The sequence below is a fragment of the Hydra vulgaris genome, chromosome 05 (genome assembly GCF_038396675.1).
Source record: "Hydra vulgaris chromosome 05, alternate assembly HydraT2T_AEP".
Taxonomy (NCBI): domain Eukaryota; kingdom Metazoa; phylum Cnidaria; class Hydrozoa; order Anthoathecata; family Hydridae; genus Hydra; species Hydra vulgaris.
This window is the reverse complement of record NC_088924.1, coordinates 13,274,253-13,290,832: the sequence shown is the minus strand read 5'-3', so window position 1 is coordinate 13,290,832 and position 16,580 is coordinate 13,274,253. Positions and strand designations below refer to the sequence as shown.

The window sequence follows — 16,580 nt, the reverse complement described above, 5'->3', positions numbered from 1 at the left end:
ACCCCATAGAAAATATTTGGGAGCTAGTAAAGTAAAAGATTGGAAAAGAAAATAAAACCAACAAGAAAGATTATTCAAAAACGATTATCAGGATCTGGCACAATAACCCAGACACAATAACCTTTGATGTGTTGTTGCAAGTTTGCTACAACACATTAAAGCAGTTATTGCAACTAAAGACTTTTCCAAAATACTGACCCTTGGAATATATATCATACTTATTTGTTGTAATAACCAATAAATATTCAGAATCTCTTTATTACTATTTTTTATTTTTATATATATATATATATATATATATATATATATATATATATATATATATATATATATATATATATATATATATATATACGTATGTATATATATATATATATATATATGTATATATATATATATATATATATATATATGTATATATATATATATATATATATGTATATATATATATAGAGAAGTATATATATATAAAGTACTTTATAATTGCTCTGCTCTTTCAAGAACATTGAGCACTCTACTTTATAGAATAATTTTTAAAAACTGTTTAAATATATATATATTTTACTTCTCAGAAAAATGGACGGCTTGGAGTGAGTGTTCCGTAACATGTGGAGTGGGTAGTAGAAGTAGATATTCACAACATGAAACAAAGAAGGTGACCAATGTGGAAAGTTGTAATCAAATTAACTGCCCAGGTATTACAACACAAAGAATTTTTTTTTAATTTATTTTTCTTTATATATATTTTTACTGTAACATTTTATAGTAGGGTTTATCAAGTATCTTAACATTTTGAGAACGCATAAGTTTTTCAAGGAAATGAGAAACAAGACATATAAAGTTTTTTCTTTGCTGTAATTTTTTTATATACATATTACCTACGTCATAATTTGATGCATTTAAACTTTTTTTTAGTTAAGCTTTTTATTTGCTGTTAAAATAATCAATATAAATGTAATATTAAATCAAATGTGTCTATAAATTTTTACCCTTAATTGCATCTTATCCAATAAGATTTGTAAATTGTTGTTGGTATCATTTTAGTTTAGTATTTTAGACACCATTTTGATATGATATTCTGAATACGTTTTTAAATTTTTCCAAAATGTTTTGTCGTAATAACTTATTTTTTACAAGGCTTCTACGACTTTTGATTGGTAAAATATTCTCATAGTTTGAATAAGTTGAAACTGTTTTCTGTAAATCCAAGATATGGGTACTTTTAGGAACAAAGTTTACATTTATAACTAGTTTTGCGTTAAATTACAGTTCATGTATTAATATCTAGTATATATATATACATATATATATATATATATATATATATATATATATATATATATATATATATATATATATATATATATATATATATATATATATATATATATTATATATATATATATATATATATATATATATATATATATATATATATATATATACATATATACATATATATATACATATATATATACATATATATATATATACATATATATATATATATATATATATATATATATATATATACATATACGTATATATATATATATATATATATATATATATATATATATATATATATATATATATAATATTAATACTTTAGGACCTCAAATATAAACATTTTAAGTCCGAAAGTTACACGTCTAATACTGTATTAGCTGTGCAATTATATTAGTCCATGTTGCCGTCATTTTTTAATGTTTTAAAGTTGTTTTTATTTAATTTTAAATGAATTCCCTTTCAACATGGCGGCAAGCAACATTTAATTTGAAGTTTACATCAAGAAAAAATGTGACTTAAAGAGCAAGAGTGACAGAAGATTTGAAAGTTTGTAAACTGTATGAATCATGAAGATGGAAGAGAATATTAACGCAACGGTGTTCAAGGAAAAACAAGAAAAATAAATGTTTTTTGAGCACAAATTAACTACTTACTTAATTAAACGGATGCGATTTTATGAAGCTGAATGATGAGTTTTGCGAGATTGAGTTTTGCTTCACGGAACGAATAGTGATAGATAAGTTGAGCAGCAAACTTGGTATGATTTTTAGAAAAGAGAAAGAAATGCATTCTTACATAAATGGGACAGAGATTCAAGCTTAGAACAGGTCCAAAATTGTATATAATATTATTTTAGGGCTTGTCTAAAAAAGAAAGGACATCATTAGAAGTGTTTTCCAAAATATAACAATAGTATTCCATACATGAGCTAATATTTATAGTGAGAATGAAATCAAAAGTAGGAAAATGATGAGCACGATTAAGAGAAAGCACTCTTAGAAGGAACCTAAAAATAGATAAATTTGCAACAGATTGTATATTCGTTATTCATGAGAGGTTTGAAGTGATGGATAATACGTGAAAATGTATAGTAGTACCATTCGTTAATAAGAGAGTAACAACATTTATGTTATAACTGCTCTCAGTAAACAACTGAGCATTTTTTGGAATAAAACTAACCAGAAACTGCTGGCTATTGCAAAAAAAAAATTATGTTAAAGATAAATTTTCCAATTTAAGCTATTGAAAATTGATAAATTTTTTTCAAGACTATGTGTATTCCTCAGGGTTTACCAAATTTTACCAATATTTTATCAATGTCTAAACATGTTCTAATAGGCTTTTATGACAAATTTTCGTTTCTGGTCTATTATATTCTTTACTCATTTTATCGTTACATTTTTAATATTTGCACTTAATTTATTATTTTGATTACCTAAGTAATATTTAGTTTTCAATTTGCTTTTTGATTTTTACATTTTTACTTATATACTATACTTTTAATTAAAAATTTGTATTCTATGTTTCTAAATTTTTTTAATTTTAGAGGATGGAATGTGGGGGGTTTGGAAAAAATCAGAATGTTCAAATACATGTGATAAAGGAATTAAGTTTGTTAGTAGAAGCTGTGATAAGCCATCTCCATCTTTTAATGGTCGAAATTGTATAGGTGTTAGCAACTATACTGAAGTTTGTGATAACGATATTGTTTGTCCATGTTAGCTGTTTTTTTTTACTGTCTTTTGGTTTTGTCAGTTTTGTTTCAATAATTTTTTTGCTGGAAAAGTTAGATATTTTTTTAGTAAATGGTAATTGGTCTATGTGGTCATCTTGGTCGCTATGCAGCCAACCATGTGGCGAAGGTTTGCATTCAAGATTTCGCAGCTGCTCAAACCCTGTCCCAAAATTTGGTGGTCAGGGTTGCAATGGAAGCGTTAAGGAATTTTCCAATTGTACAAAACATTATTGCAAAAGTAAAACTATCATAGTATTTTTATGTTAGACTTGTATAACTTATAGGCCGGATGAATAAAAGTAAGCAATTGCTTTTACTTAGTAATTGGTCAGCCTTACGCGAATAAACACTTCAGCATTTTTGCTCAAATTTTTATTCACGTTAAAGTTAAACAATTTACTCAGTATTTGCTCAGTTTTACGTGAATAAAAACTTAAGCAAAATTTCTGAAGTTTTTATTTACGCAAAGCTGACCAATAACTGAGTAAAGCAATTGCTCATTTTTATTCACCCGGCCTTATATCTGCATTAACTCTCATAACTTCACTTTTTTTTTTTGAATCGGCACTAGCTGCATTAAACTTAACATTTTTTAAATAATGCTTTATATTATATACTGCATAGACTTTTTATTCGATAAACGGTTTAGTTATGATTTTTTAAGCTAAATAAGAACTGTATTTCGAGCGCCTTCTAAAGTAGAAAACGCGCTCATACGGAATGTGATGTCACATTAGTTGACCAATGATGTTTGTTTTCTTTAAAAAAGATTTGTGGCATGTATAAAATAGATGTCACAGATAGTGACATACATTTTAGATTAAAACTAAAAGTCAGAACAATATATTTATGATCGAGCCATATCGAGATTAAAAAAGGATTTGCGTGGTTTCTTATACATACTCACATAAAAAACCTAAACTTAAGAAGATCAGTATAATATTCATCTCTGTCTCTAACTTGCATACATATGTTGTTCAAATTATTCAGTTATTTAAATTACAACTAATTTATTGTTACATTTTTAAGCTATATTGTTGGTATATCTATGTCATCAATCAACCAAAGATTAATAGTTTGGTATATTCAAATTTTCTTCATAACTCTTTCATCACTCGCTTCATCACTCATATAACTATTATATTCCATTAGTTTATTAATTAATTGATCATTTATATTATTTATTTTAAATAATAGCATTATTCATTTTTTAATCTTTATATCAATGCTCATATATTTTATTGATTTTAATTGAAAACTTATCAAAATTGTAAATTTTGTCCATTTGCATACACTTTTCAAAACTCACCTCAACCCTTTTATTCCATTCTGCACAACGACTATCTAAATTTTTCTTTTGAAGGGCAGTTTATATAATAAATAAATAGGAATATTTGAAAATAATGATGGGTGAGGACTTGGTTTTAATCTTTGTCTTTATCTCTCAACACATGTTACATATTTTTAGTACGGAGAATAAAAGAGGAATGATAGCTTTTTAATCAAACAAGTTTTATTTGAGTTAAACTTTATTAAAAAATTTGACGAATCCATAAGTCTGTCTTTTGCTTTATTGGAAATTTAAAAACACTTATTTTTTCATACGGTGTTAAAGCGTTTAAAAACCTTCAAAGCGTTTATAAAAAAAGTGAACTTAATGAATATTTTATATTATAAAAATTATTAATTATAAAATTGAGTATAAACGCAAATTAATACGGTAAGTTAGAACATTAATCAAAAAAGTTACTTGAGTCTCTAGTTGAGATAATATGACTTTTGTAAAGAAATTTATATGCCCTTGCTTTTTCATTATCAATATAATTTTATTTATGTTATTTATAATTTAAAGACTAAAATTATTATTCTTACAAAAGGCGTAAAATTGAACTTGAGTGTGAACTTCATTGATGAAATGTATAATGATTGGCATTCTCCATTAACAAGTACTGGATCTTCATTACTTAGAAATAAAATTCAAGATGAGGTAAGAGATAAATTTATTTATAAGTTGTTTTATGTAATATTGTTGATGTAAAATATTATAAACACACCATTTATTTAGATTGCAAAACTTTACACTAATCACAAAGTAAACTTCATTGTTGTTGTACATTCTATAGGGTAAGTAAATTTAAATGTTGTTAGATTCACTTTAAAGAACTTTATTAATGTTTTATAAATAAAAACTTTTGTTTTATTCATTTATTTAATTTCAAATGAAACTTTCAACTTTATTAATTGATATTCATTTTTAGAAAGAAAAAAAATAGTCCTTATTTTTTATTTTTTATTAACGAAAGACGTCTTCACAGTTCCGATAATTTCATGCGCACGCATTCTTAATATTACATTATCTTTCCTTACGCGCAGAATCGAATAAAATAAAGTATATACATTAGGTATATGATAAATTTTAAATCAATTAGCCTGGGGTTCTAAATGATGAACTTTTGCCTATAAATCACAGAAATGACATTGATTTCACTATACCTTGAAAAAACTTCCCGCACCTAAGACAGTTTCATATTTAACCATGCAACACATAGCGGCCCAAAGGCTATTAATTATAATATGTCAGCTTTATATACAATACACATGAGAAATACATGAGAATGAGTACCTACACTGTCCTTCAACATTTGTAGTGATGTTAACAATCTTTCAGATCGCTTTCAGAGCTGTCTGGCCAATTTGTCGCACAACTGAATCAATAGAATAAGTATTTAAAGACCAAATAGGACCAGTAGCCCTTTTTTGGCCTCCTTCTTTGCTACCTGGAACTTACAAGTAACGCACTTTTTTACTTGGAGAAATTAAAATTTCTTTTCTTGCAGCAGGCATCGATGGGGTTAAAATTGTTTATTCCTTTTTTATGCATCTATTGATTTTTTACTTATCAAGCGTGTAGTTTGGCTATTCATTGATTTTACAACATCAGGCAACCACTTTACCCATGGAACTAATCTTTAAGTCATTTGTAATTCTTTTAGCATACTTGTGACAAAAAGTTTTTCAGCAAGCGTACGATTATAACGTTCAACGTTCAGATTGTTCTCGATGATTTCCAGCAGCAGCACGTCTGATCTGAACTTTATTTTTTTCTAGATTTTGTAGTAGCTCCTTCAAACTCACTTCCAATCCAACAAATCCAACATCAACTTGAATAAGATTAGGCCAAGTAAGAGGGTCAGGCTTATACATTTTTGCATTCTAAAACATTAGCAGCTGTTTTGTTAGTAATAGGTCCAGCATCTTTATAACGGCTTGCTACGTCAACAACCATTAATGCATATTTATAAGTATACCGGCCAACTTTGTCATACGGTAGATAAAGTAAATCAGGTTGGTGTACTTTATTAGGATGAGTTTTGTTAGCCATTGCTCTCGGTATATAGGTGGGCGCTTTTTGCTTGCAGTTGAAGCAAAAAGTTTATTTGTCAGAAACTTTTTGCTGCAACTCCAAGCTTTTTAATAGCAGCAAGTACTCATAGCAGCCAGCACTTATATTAATTTTATTTAAATAAAATTAATATAAGTGCTAATAAAAGACTCTGCGAGGATTAATCTCTAATTAAGACTGCTATTTATATTTTTATTTAAATTAAGACTCTGCGAGAGAAAACTATTGATCTTTTTTGTTTTGTTTATTGTGAAAGTTTGTGTTACTTGATTCCTTGGATGAATTTTTTTTTGAAAAAAAGAACGAGTTTTGAAAAGTGGAACGTCTATTTGCGCAAAAAACTTTTTTATATTAAAAATGTCCCCGCAAGTAACTTTTGTATAAAGTGAAAAGTACACGCAACGTTCGACTGTTAAGGAGAACATGCAGTGTAATTGTCTAAAATCCATCTAACTTTTAGGATACTGTCTTTTTCTTTACCTTTTTTTTATTTCTTAAAATAGTCTTAGACTTACAATAGCTAAAACACTTACTTTAACAAAATTATGGAGTCTGGTTAAATTAGGGGGTAGAACTTTTACTTACTATGAAGTAAATAAGGTATTCTTAAATGTAAAATATTGAACATACTTACATTTAAAATCAAGTTGTTAAAAAATAATAATAATAACTACATTGCATCTAAAATTTAATTATATCAAGTTAATTTTAAAAATGCATAGCAAAAGTAATTTATTTATAAAAATTAATGTAATTAAGCTGAGTAATTAACATACAAGAGTCAATAACAAAAGTTTATATGAACCAAAAACTATAGCTCAAGAATTTAACAAATATTTCACTCATATAGGACCAACACTGTCTGAAAAAATCACTATGACCAAATCTTTGTTTACTGATTATCTCGAACCCTTTGATAATTGCATTTGTTCAGATGAGTTATCTTCCGAATTAATGTTTGATGAGTTTGAAGGAGCCTTCAAATCTGTTTAAAAAAATAAAGCAATTGAAGCAGATCAAATTAATGGAAACGTGGTTATAGATTGCTTTGAACAACTTAAAGTTGCTCTTTTTAAAATCTTTTGGGCTTCTATCCATCAAGGAGTATTCCCAGAACAATTGAAAATTGCAAAAGTTATTCCTATGTTTAAAGAAGGGGACAAATCTGGGATCAGTGATTATCGCCCCATCTTTGTTCTTTCCACATTTTTGAAAATTCTGGAAAAAACTATGTTCAACAGGATATACAAGTATTTTCATGATAATAATCTATTTTACATCAATCAATTTGGTTTCAAGAAAGATAACTCAATTGAACATCCAATTATCCAACTTGTACGTGAAATCTCAAAATCATTCGAAAAATCACAATATACACTAGGAATTTTTATTGACCTATCAAAAGCTTTTGATACGGTCGACCACCATACTTTAATTTATAAACTCAAAGTACTACGGAATAAAGAATAAAATTTTAAAATGGTTTAAAAGTTATTTATCTTACCGAAAACAATTTGTACCATTTAACATTGATTATCAGCCCACTTTTCTTAATATAATGTGGAGTCCCACAAGGTTCAATTCTTGGACCTCTCCTTTTTTTAATTTATATAAATGACTTAAATAAAGCTTCAAAACAAACGAGCATTATGTATGCAGATGATACAAACTTATTCCTTTTTAACTATGACATTGCTGAACTTTTTAAAACATATATCTAATTGGTTCAAGTGTAACAAGTTAACCTTGAATACCAATAAAACAAAATTATTTATTGTTCTTATACTTTTTACTTTTAATTTAAATGTTGGTTTACTCTTGTATAAAATTCTGATGAGAAAATTCTCTTGATCTTTCTTCAGACACAGATTATTTATCTTGTAATTTTGTGAAAGTTTATTAATTTTTTTTATCTTATTTTTGTTAAATGCTTATTTAAGGTTCTGACGACAAGATCCTGGCGATCTTCTTTCAGATAGCTTGTAAATATTTATTATATTTTCTATCATTGTGATTTATATTATTATTTTTATTATTGGTTATATAAAGCTGTACAAAGACTAACAAATGTAAACCAAAAAGAAAAAAAAGTTATACTTAGGTCGTTTGTAAAAAGTTATACTTAGGTCGTTCATAGAACTTCATCTGTAAAGATACAATGAGACAGGAAATAATTAAATATTTATATATCATTTTAACTGTGTTTAATTATTAACATTTTAAGTACTTTTTAAAATATTTTGAATGTTTATTAAAAAAGTTATTTAAATTTTATTATATACGTTTAAAAAAAAAAATTATTAAAATGAAAAAGTTTGAATATCGAGCATATATTAACCCGTGCTCTACTTGGAGTTTCAGCACAAGCCATAACCGATGAATTGGTTTTAGTTCATGGTGACCAAGCTCAAAAATATAGTACAGTTGCCAAGAGGGCTACTTTATTTAAAACTGGTAGAGAGAGTCTCGAAGATGATCCTTGCTTAGGACACCCTCAAACCACGTATACAGCTGATAATATTGAACGTGTGCGAGCCATTATTAAAGAAAATTCGCTTGCAACACATGGTATAATTGAAGCCCTGACATCGATTAATCATTTTAAAATCAACGAAGTTATTCACAACGCACTTAAAAAAAGAAACTTCACATCACGTTGGATACCCCACGAGTTAACCGATCAAAATCGCAAGAATAGAGTTGAGGCATGTAAGGAAAATTTAGCCCTTTTCAGAAACGGCCCATAGAAACTATGTGATATTATAGTCGTAGTTTTATTTGTGACAAGTTGGACACAAGTCAGCTAACCCTAGTTGGGTCGGTGAAAGTTCAAGAACTATAGTAAAATGCGACAGGTTTCAGCCAAAAAACATGTTCTACATCTTCTTCAAAACAACAGGTATTTTTCATTTGGGTTATGTTGAAAAGGGAGACACCATTACTAGCGAATATTATATAAAAAGTTGTTTGAAACCTCTTATGTGCGAAATAAATAAGCAAAGACCTAAAACAGGCACTCAAAATTTCAAATTTCTCCATGGTTGATCCCATGTGACTCCAACCGTCACAAATTGTCTAAACCAAGCTGGAATTACAATAATTCACCACCCATCATACTTACCATACTTAACTCCATCCAATTATTGGCTATTCGACTTGATAAAAAAAATCTTGATGACGATACTGACGTCGAAAGTCAAAATGCTCGCATAACGAAGCTACTTCAAAGTATACCTAAAGAAGAGTATAAGAAAATGTTTGACAAAAGAAAAGATGCAACTTTGTATAGATAATGATGGACATTATTTTGAACATTTAATAAAATAAAATTAAAAAGAGCCCTTTTTTTTATAGGGGACTTCTACGCACTTCTCTAACGACCTAAGTAAATAAAAACTTGCCAAAGTAAACCATGAAGAAAACCATTACAGGCTATGTCAACGTTTTAAACTTATAAAGTTTCTTTACAGTTTGTAGAATTATTGAAAAACAAGAAAAATTGTTGATAGAACTGTGGAGAAAATTATAAAAATGTTGTTAAATATTTCTATTGCAAAGTAAAATTTTCAAAACAAATATATAACGCTATTGTAAGAGGCTGTTCTTATGGATAAAAATCATACTGCCTGGGAGAGAAAAACAACCGAGATTGAGCCTATTTTATGAAACTCGTTTAAATTTAACATTGCGTCCATTTGTAAAATCGTTAGAACCAAATAGAACCAAAAACAAAAATAACGTAAACAAATCTTAGATGATTAAGAAAAGATTTTGCATATAAGATAACAAATTCAAAACAATTAAACCTTTGGAGTTGGCATCACGAAAAAAAAATTGTCTTGAAGACTCTAATAAAGACATCAAATTAATTTAAACATTATAATTGATGCTATTATTATTAATAAGGGTAGACTATATCTTATTAAAGTCTTTTTGCATATTAAAAACAAAACTTAAAGATAAATGAAAATTAACAAAAAAAACAATTTATAACTTAAGTTATAAATTATTATTTTGAAATTATTTTACTTATTTTGAAAGCAATTTAATCTATAAAAGTAAATTTACTTAAATATATTGAAATTTTCATTTTCAAAAAGCAAAACAAACGTGCTAAAATTTAAAAAAAATATTGAGAAAAAATATTTTTTAACAAAAAGATTGCCTTGAATGTATATATATATATATATATATATATATATATATATATATATATATATATATATATATATATATATATATATATATATATATATATATTTATACATACCAACAGTTCTGGATGAGTTAGTTTCATATTTGTAGGAAGTTACAAGTGGAGTACCTCAGGGGTCAGTTCTAGGCCCACTACTATTTGTAATTTATATAAATGACTTAAATAATAATATAATATATAAAATAGAATTATTTGCAGATGGTACTAAAATTATGTCAGCTATTACCATTATAAATAACAGCAATGCTCTTCAAGAAAACTTCCTTCCTTTTGATCTATAAAGATATAAGTTGTTAGACTGGTCAAATAAGTAGTCAATAAAGTTCAATGGATATAAGTGCAAAGTTATCCACATTAGTAAATTGAACTGATTTCAGCTACAAATTAGAGGATCGTGTTTTACAAAAGACAGAAATTGAAAGAAATTTAGGTGTTATAATATCAAATGACCTTAAATGGGAAAATCATGTTATCAGTGTTGCCAATAAAGCTAATCGAACACTAGGTTTAAAAAAAATACATTTAAATATCTTGATGTTGCCATTTTAAATTTGTTATATAAGTCAATTATTAGGCCACAGCTTAAATATGCAGTATCCGTATGGAGCCTATATTGTATTGAAGATATTAATAGACCGGAAAATAAACAACGAAGATCGACAAGGATTGAAAAACTGAAAGGCATCTGTTACAAGAAAAAGGGGTGACTTAATAGAAATGTTTAAAATATCAAATTCAATTGAATATATTAAACTTAAGGAGCTTTTGAGATTTTACAGCCACATGTCCAGGAGTCGTCACAATAAAAGACTTCATCAAGAATTTACTAAAATTGTGCACGTTTTATTATTTAACAAATAGAGTAATCGACGATTAGAATTTCTTATCACAAGATGTAATCGATTCTGCAAACAAAAACACTTTTAAAAATAGAATAGATAAAGTTCTGAACTTATGATAGCAATTATTTGTATAAACTTTTTTTATTAACAAAATTTGAAGGGGAGAGTGGGGTAATGGTAAACGCGGGGTAACTCCGAACATTGTTAAAACAGCATGATAGATAAGTGCTGGTGGAGGTGAGCATATCCTGAGGTTTTGTCTGTGATTTCTGCTCTTAGTTATTACAATTAGCACTTTATTCGTTATTACACAACAGTGTTTTTGATTAACCCAAGGTGTGTTCGGAATTACCCCACGTGCGTAGGGTAATTTTGAATATCAATGGTTTTATTTTTGCTACAAATTTTTATTTTATTAGAAGATATATAAAAATTGCTTCAGGTGTTTGTGACGAATAGTTAAATCAAATGGTAAGCAATAAATATGATCAATTTTGTATAACTGGTGTCTTTAATTTGCATTACCCCTAAGTTGTTCGCCAATAACCCCACTCTCGCGTATATAATGTACATATATATAAATATATGTATATATATATATATATATATATATATATATATTTTCGCGTCACGGTAAGGAAGGAGGTGTGAACTTCCTGATTAAATGCAGTTCCGCGGTGCTCTGTGACAAGACCGTTAGGACTTTTTGGGGCACCTAAAAAAATAAAAAATAAAAATAATATATATATATGTATATATATATATATATACCAACTACTTAACATATTTTAAATAACATAGTTCACATAACAATATAAAAATGTTTTGTTTTTTACACAAAAAACGGTATGGAGAAAAAAAATCAAATGATCGAACAAAACTTACTGCAACATTTTTTTTTTCTGATATCGTTGAGTGCCAGTTTTCTATTTATAAAAAATTGATAAAACTCAAAAAATTATAAAAACTCAATTTTTTGTTTACACAAAAAATTGAGTTTTTATACATAAAAGAAAATAGAGAAACTTAAATAAACTATCACGTTTTCAACAAAACCGCAACTATAAACGTACGGCGTGTTTTGTGAATAACAAAAAAACTGGAAACAAGTTAAATATATGGAAAATAATGACGGCAGTTTTTGGCAATATAAAACTTATCTTTACAGCAAGCGCAGTAAAAATAAACTTTTGAAGAAAAATCAATTGTAGAAACTTACCTTAAATTTGTGAATGAAATCAAGAAATTTTCCTACTATTTATTATGCAGAACAACGCACAAATAGACCACTTTTGAAATAACGATATAAGGCATATAAAGCGTTAAAAAAGTGTTAACGAGTTAAAACGCTTAAAGCATTTTTGCAATATAGATATAGACTAGAAAGTCCAACAAAATAAAACTGAAATCCATATGAAACCTATTTTGACACCCACAAGAAAAAAAAAAGGTCTATAATTTCACAATTTGCTGACGTGTGATAAATATCCAATTTCTATTAAGCCAAATGAACTTATTTAAAAAAGGTCCCAGTTTGGCAACTGATTCATTGAATTGGGGTATGTCATTGTACTCCCCTCCTCTCACACAAACTCTTTGCGCCGGCCTTGACTACACCTAGCCATCAAAATTTAATTTTTTAATTAGAGTTTTAATTTTTTGTTATTATAAATATTCATTTAAATGCAGTTTTTTGAATTAATGTAATAAAATAAATATTTTGAACTATTTTTTTAAATTTCGAAAGAAAAAAATTTTTTCGATACCGTTTTTATGATTTCAATAATATAAAAAATATTTCGATGTAAATTATAGAGATTCGTAAGTGAAATATTGTCTCGGTGCCATTTTTAAAATTTCGATCGTATAAAAAATAGTTTGATACAATTTATAGAGATTTGAAAGTGATAGATTGTTTCGGTTCCATTTTCAGAATTTCAATAATATAAAAATAATTCGATACAAATTATAACGACTCGAGAGTGAAAAATTGTTTCGGTAACTTTTAGAGAATGTAACCATATTTCGGTACAATTTTTAAAATTTTGAAAGCAAAAAATAGTTTCAAAACTATTGTTAGGATTTCGATGATTAAAAATTTCAAAAAGTGAAATTAATTTCGGTTCAAAATTAAGTAAATAGAAATCGTTTCAAACTTACCGAAACAAATAAGAATTTCGAAAAGTTTACCGAATATTCAACTTTTGCAAAAGTTAACAACCCTAGTTTTAATTGCTTTTTAAAGAAAACAAAAACAAAATAAAAACTTTTAATGTTTTAAAAATACTAAATATCTTTCCGTTATTTAAATTCAAAAAAATTTATCGTTAAAGGTTAGAGCTAATAAATTTAAAAAAATAACAAACTAAAACAAAGTAGTATTGTTCCAATAAAAAAATAACAAAGTTTTTTTTTTCAATTTTATTAACTCAAACCTTTGAACGATAAAAAATTCAAATTTTTTGAATTTTAACTTACAGAAAAATATTTAGTATTTTTAAAATATAAAATTTTTTTACTATGTTTTGTTTTTATTTAAAAAGCAATCAAAACCACTGCTATTTTAGAACTTTAAATAGGTAATTTTAATGAAAAACACTGGGTAATTTAAGCATGCTCATACTACACAAGAATGCTATCTTTAAATAAAGTCAAAACTAAATGTTTCTATGTATTTTTTTTCAAACAAAAATGGATTGGATTTTAGCTAAGATTAATTTCATTAATTTAGTCTGATAATTTAGATGATATTATTTTGATAACGCGAAAAAGTTTAACAGCGTTTTAATTAGATGATAGCCGCTAATTTCTGCATATAAATTTACGCTTATTGTACTGATTCCTGTTATCACTACATAAAGTCGATTCGAAAAATACAAAGCAACTTTAAATTTACTGCTTACATCTAAGAAATCTTTAAATATCATTAAGTAACTCATATAACCAAGGTGCTCGTATTGCCCTAATCTACCCTAATGGTCTGTAAAAATTGTCTATTCGCAAAAATAATTAGTTTTATGTCAAGTCAAAATATCCTGTAAATAAAAAATATATTAAATTTCTATCATGCCAAGTACTTAATCAGTTACAATAGTAATACTTCCAGGATACCCCATTCAAACCTCCGAGTTATACCACCTGGATACACCATACACTCAAGATACACCATCCTTCAAATTATACCACCTGCGGTTTATCTAAGCTGTATACTGTTTTTAAAAAACTGTATACTGTGTATACTGTTTTTTAAAAGCTAAAAAACGCGGTAAAAAATATGTCAAAATTTGAACATTCCTCCGAGGTAAGCCAGTTTTCCCTTTATAAATTCATTTTGATAACATTATAAATCTAAAATATAACAATAAAGTGATAATATATTTGAACAAAAAATAATATTTTCTATATTTTTCTTTAGAAACGTTCCTTAAACTGTTTGAGAGGCTTTTTTAAATAAAGATACAAGAAACCGTATAAGAGCAAAAGTGACTACATAAGCAGCAAAAGAATGGTAAAGAACCTATACGAGATTGGATTGCTTTTTAAATAACTTTACTAAGTTTAATTTTACTTAACTTTTTTATACTACTAACTTAGTTAAAATTAATGAGGTGGTTAATACTTTTATAATGTATAATTCTAATAAGTAGTCAAAACTATAATTTTCCCAGTGGGAATTAAAAAGACGTCCAAAACGTTCAAAAGATGTTCAAAACTTCAAAAGACGTATAAAAGACGTCTTTTTTGCTTCTTGTGACCACTGGGTTGCTTCTTCTGAGTGTTTTTAATTCAATTTTTAATTTGATATTTTTGATATTTTTATATATATTTGGTATTTTATAAGTATTTTATAAAATTTTTAAAAACTTTCTAATCACCGATGCAACTTTTTTGGTAATGGGTTTTGTCATTTTTAAAGGTTCTTTGTATATGTACAATATTTTGAAATAACTTCTTATTTGTGAGCTTGAACAAATTTGTCTTGATTTATCTAGTAAACAAAAATAATTTTGATATACATTTTTAGGTTTCCATTAATCCGATATAGATCCCGGCATGCATTTTTTTAAATTATTTCCAAAGCCAAAGTTGTGTTACAAACAACTGTTTCTAATTTTTAAAATTTAAGCTTATTATATTTGATTAATAAAATATTATAAACATCTTTATATTTAACTTTTCTTTTTTTTTATATATATATGTTTATTTTACAACTACAAAATGTTTACAAATAACCATAAACAAAAAGTTCAAAATATACGTAGTAAATAAATATAGTTGCATACAACTCTAAGACATGATTAAAATAAATATCAAATTCAACAACGTAATAAAGTGAACGTGAAAAATAATCCTAGAAATATATCTCAATACTCTTTCAATCAAAATAAAAAATAAAATATAGAAAAATGAACCTGCTAATTTTTGGAGGTATGATAAGATGTTTCATTATATGTTTATTTGCCACATTTCAAAATGTTTCCATATTAAGAATGATAAAAACAAAATTTGTGTAAGATTGATAATAAGAATTACTTGTTGGTAGTTATATAGTTATAACTCAATATAAATAATTTCTAATCCTTCTGAATGCCTATAAATTCTATAAATTATGGGTTCGAAATATTTTATAATATATATATATATATATATATATATATATATATATATATATATATATATATATATATATATATATATATATATATATATATATATATATATATATATATATATATATATATATAGGTGAAATATTTTATAAATCGAAATTTAATTTAATTAAATAAATTATAAGTTTAATAAGTAAATTTTGTTAAAATTATGAAGATGTTATATAGTAAGATCATAAATGCTAAATAATTATATATTTTTTATAACTTAATTGTTTTAGATAAAATAGAAAATTTTGCAGAAACTCTGTTAAAGCTAAACAATAATAAAAATATTGGGTAACTTTAAATTTTGCGTTACACTCTAAAAGATATTTTATCAATCGCGCAATATAATAGATCTTTCGAATTAATCTGAATAATATGTGCTATGAAAGTAACGCAATACAATTTTCATTACGTTGTTCCGTGTTAAAACCATAAC

The 16,580-nt window shown here is 26.3% G+C and overlaps 1 protein-coding gene across 5 annotated transcripts in view; it reads left to right on the top strand.

The window, feature by feature from the left end:
- Window positions 1-15,459, top strand: part of LOC136080589 (semaphorin-5A-like) — a 150,550-nt gene extending 135,091 nt beyond the window's left edge. For 2 of the 5 annotated variants that reach the window (XM_065797424.1, XM_065797428.1), the window contains 6 exons: window positions 573-695; window positions 2,837-3,007; window positions 3,093-3,263; window positions 4,903-5,012; window positions 5,091-5,149; window positions 14,902-15,459. In XM_065797424.1, the coding sequence (XP_065653496.1) occupies window positions 573-695; window positions 2,837-3,007; window positions 3,093-3,263; window positions 4,903-5,012; window positions 5,091-5,149; window positions 14,902-14,914 (647 nt within the window). In that variant the 3' untranslated portion in view covers window positions 14,915-15,459. The remainder of the gene's footprint in view (window positions 1-572; window positions 696-2,836; window positions 3,008-3,092; window positions 3,264-4,902; window positions 5,013-5,090; window positions 5,150-14,901) is intronic. The other 3 variants (XM_065797426.1, XM_065797425.1, XM_065797427.1) reach the window with 2 other exon arrangements.
- Window positions 15,460-16,580: the final 1,121 nt, after the last annotated feature.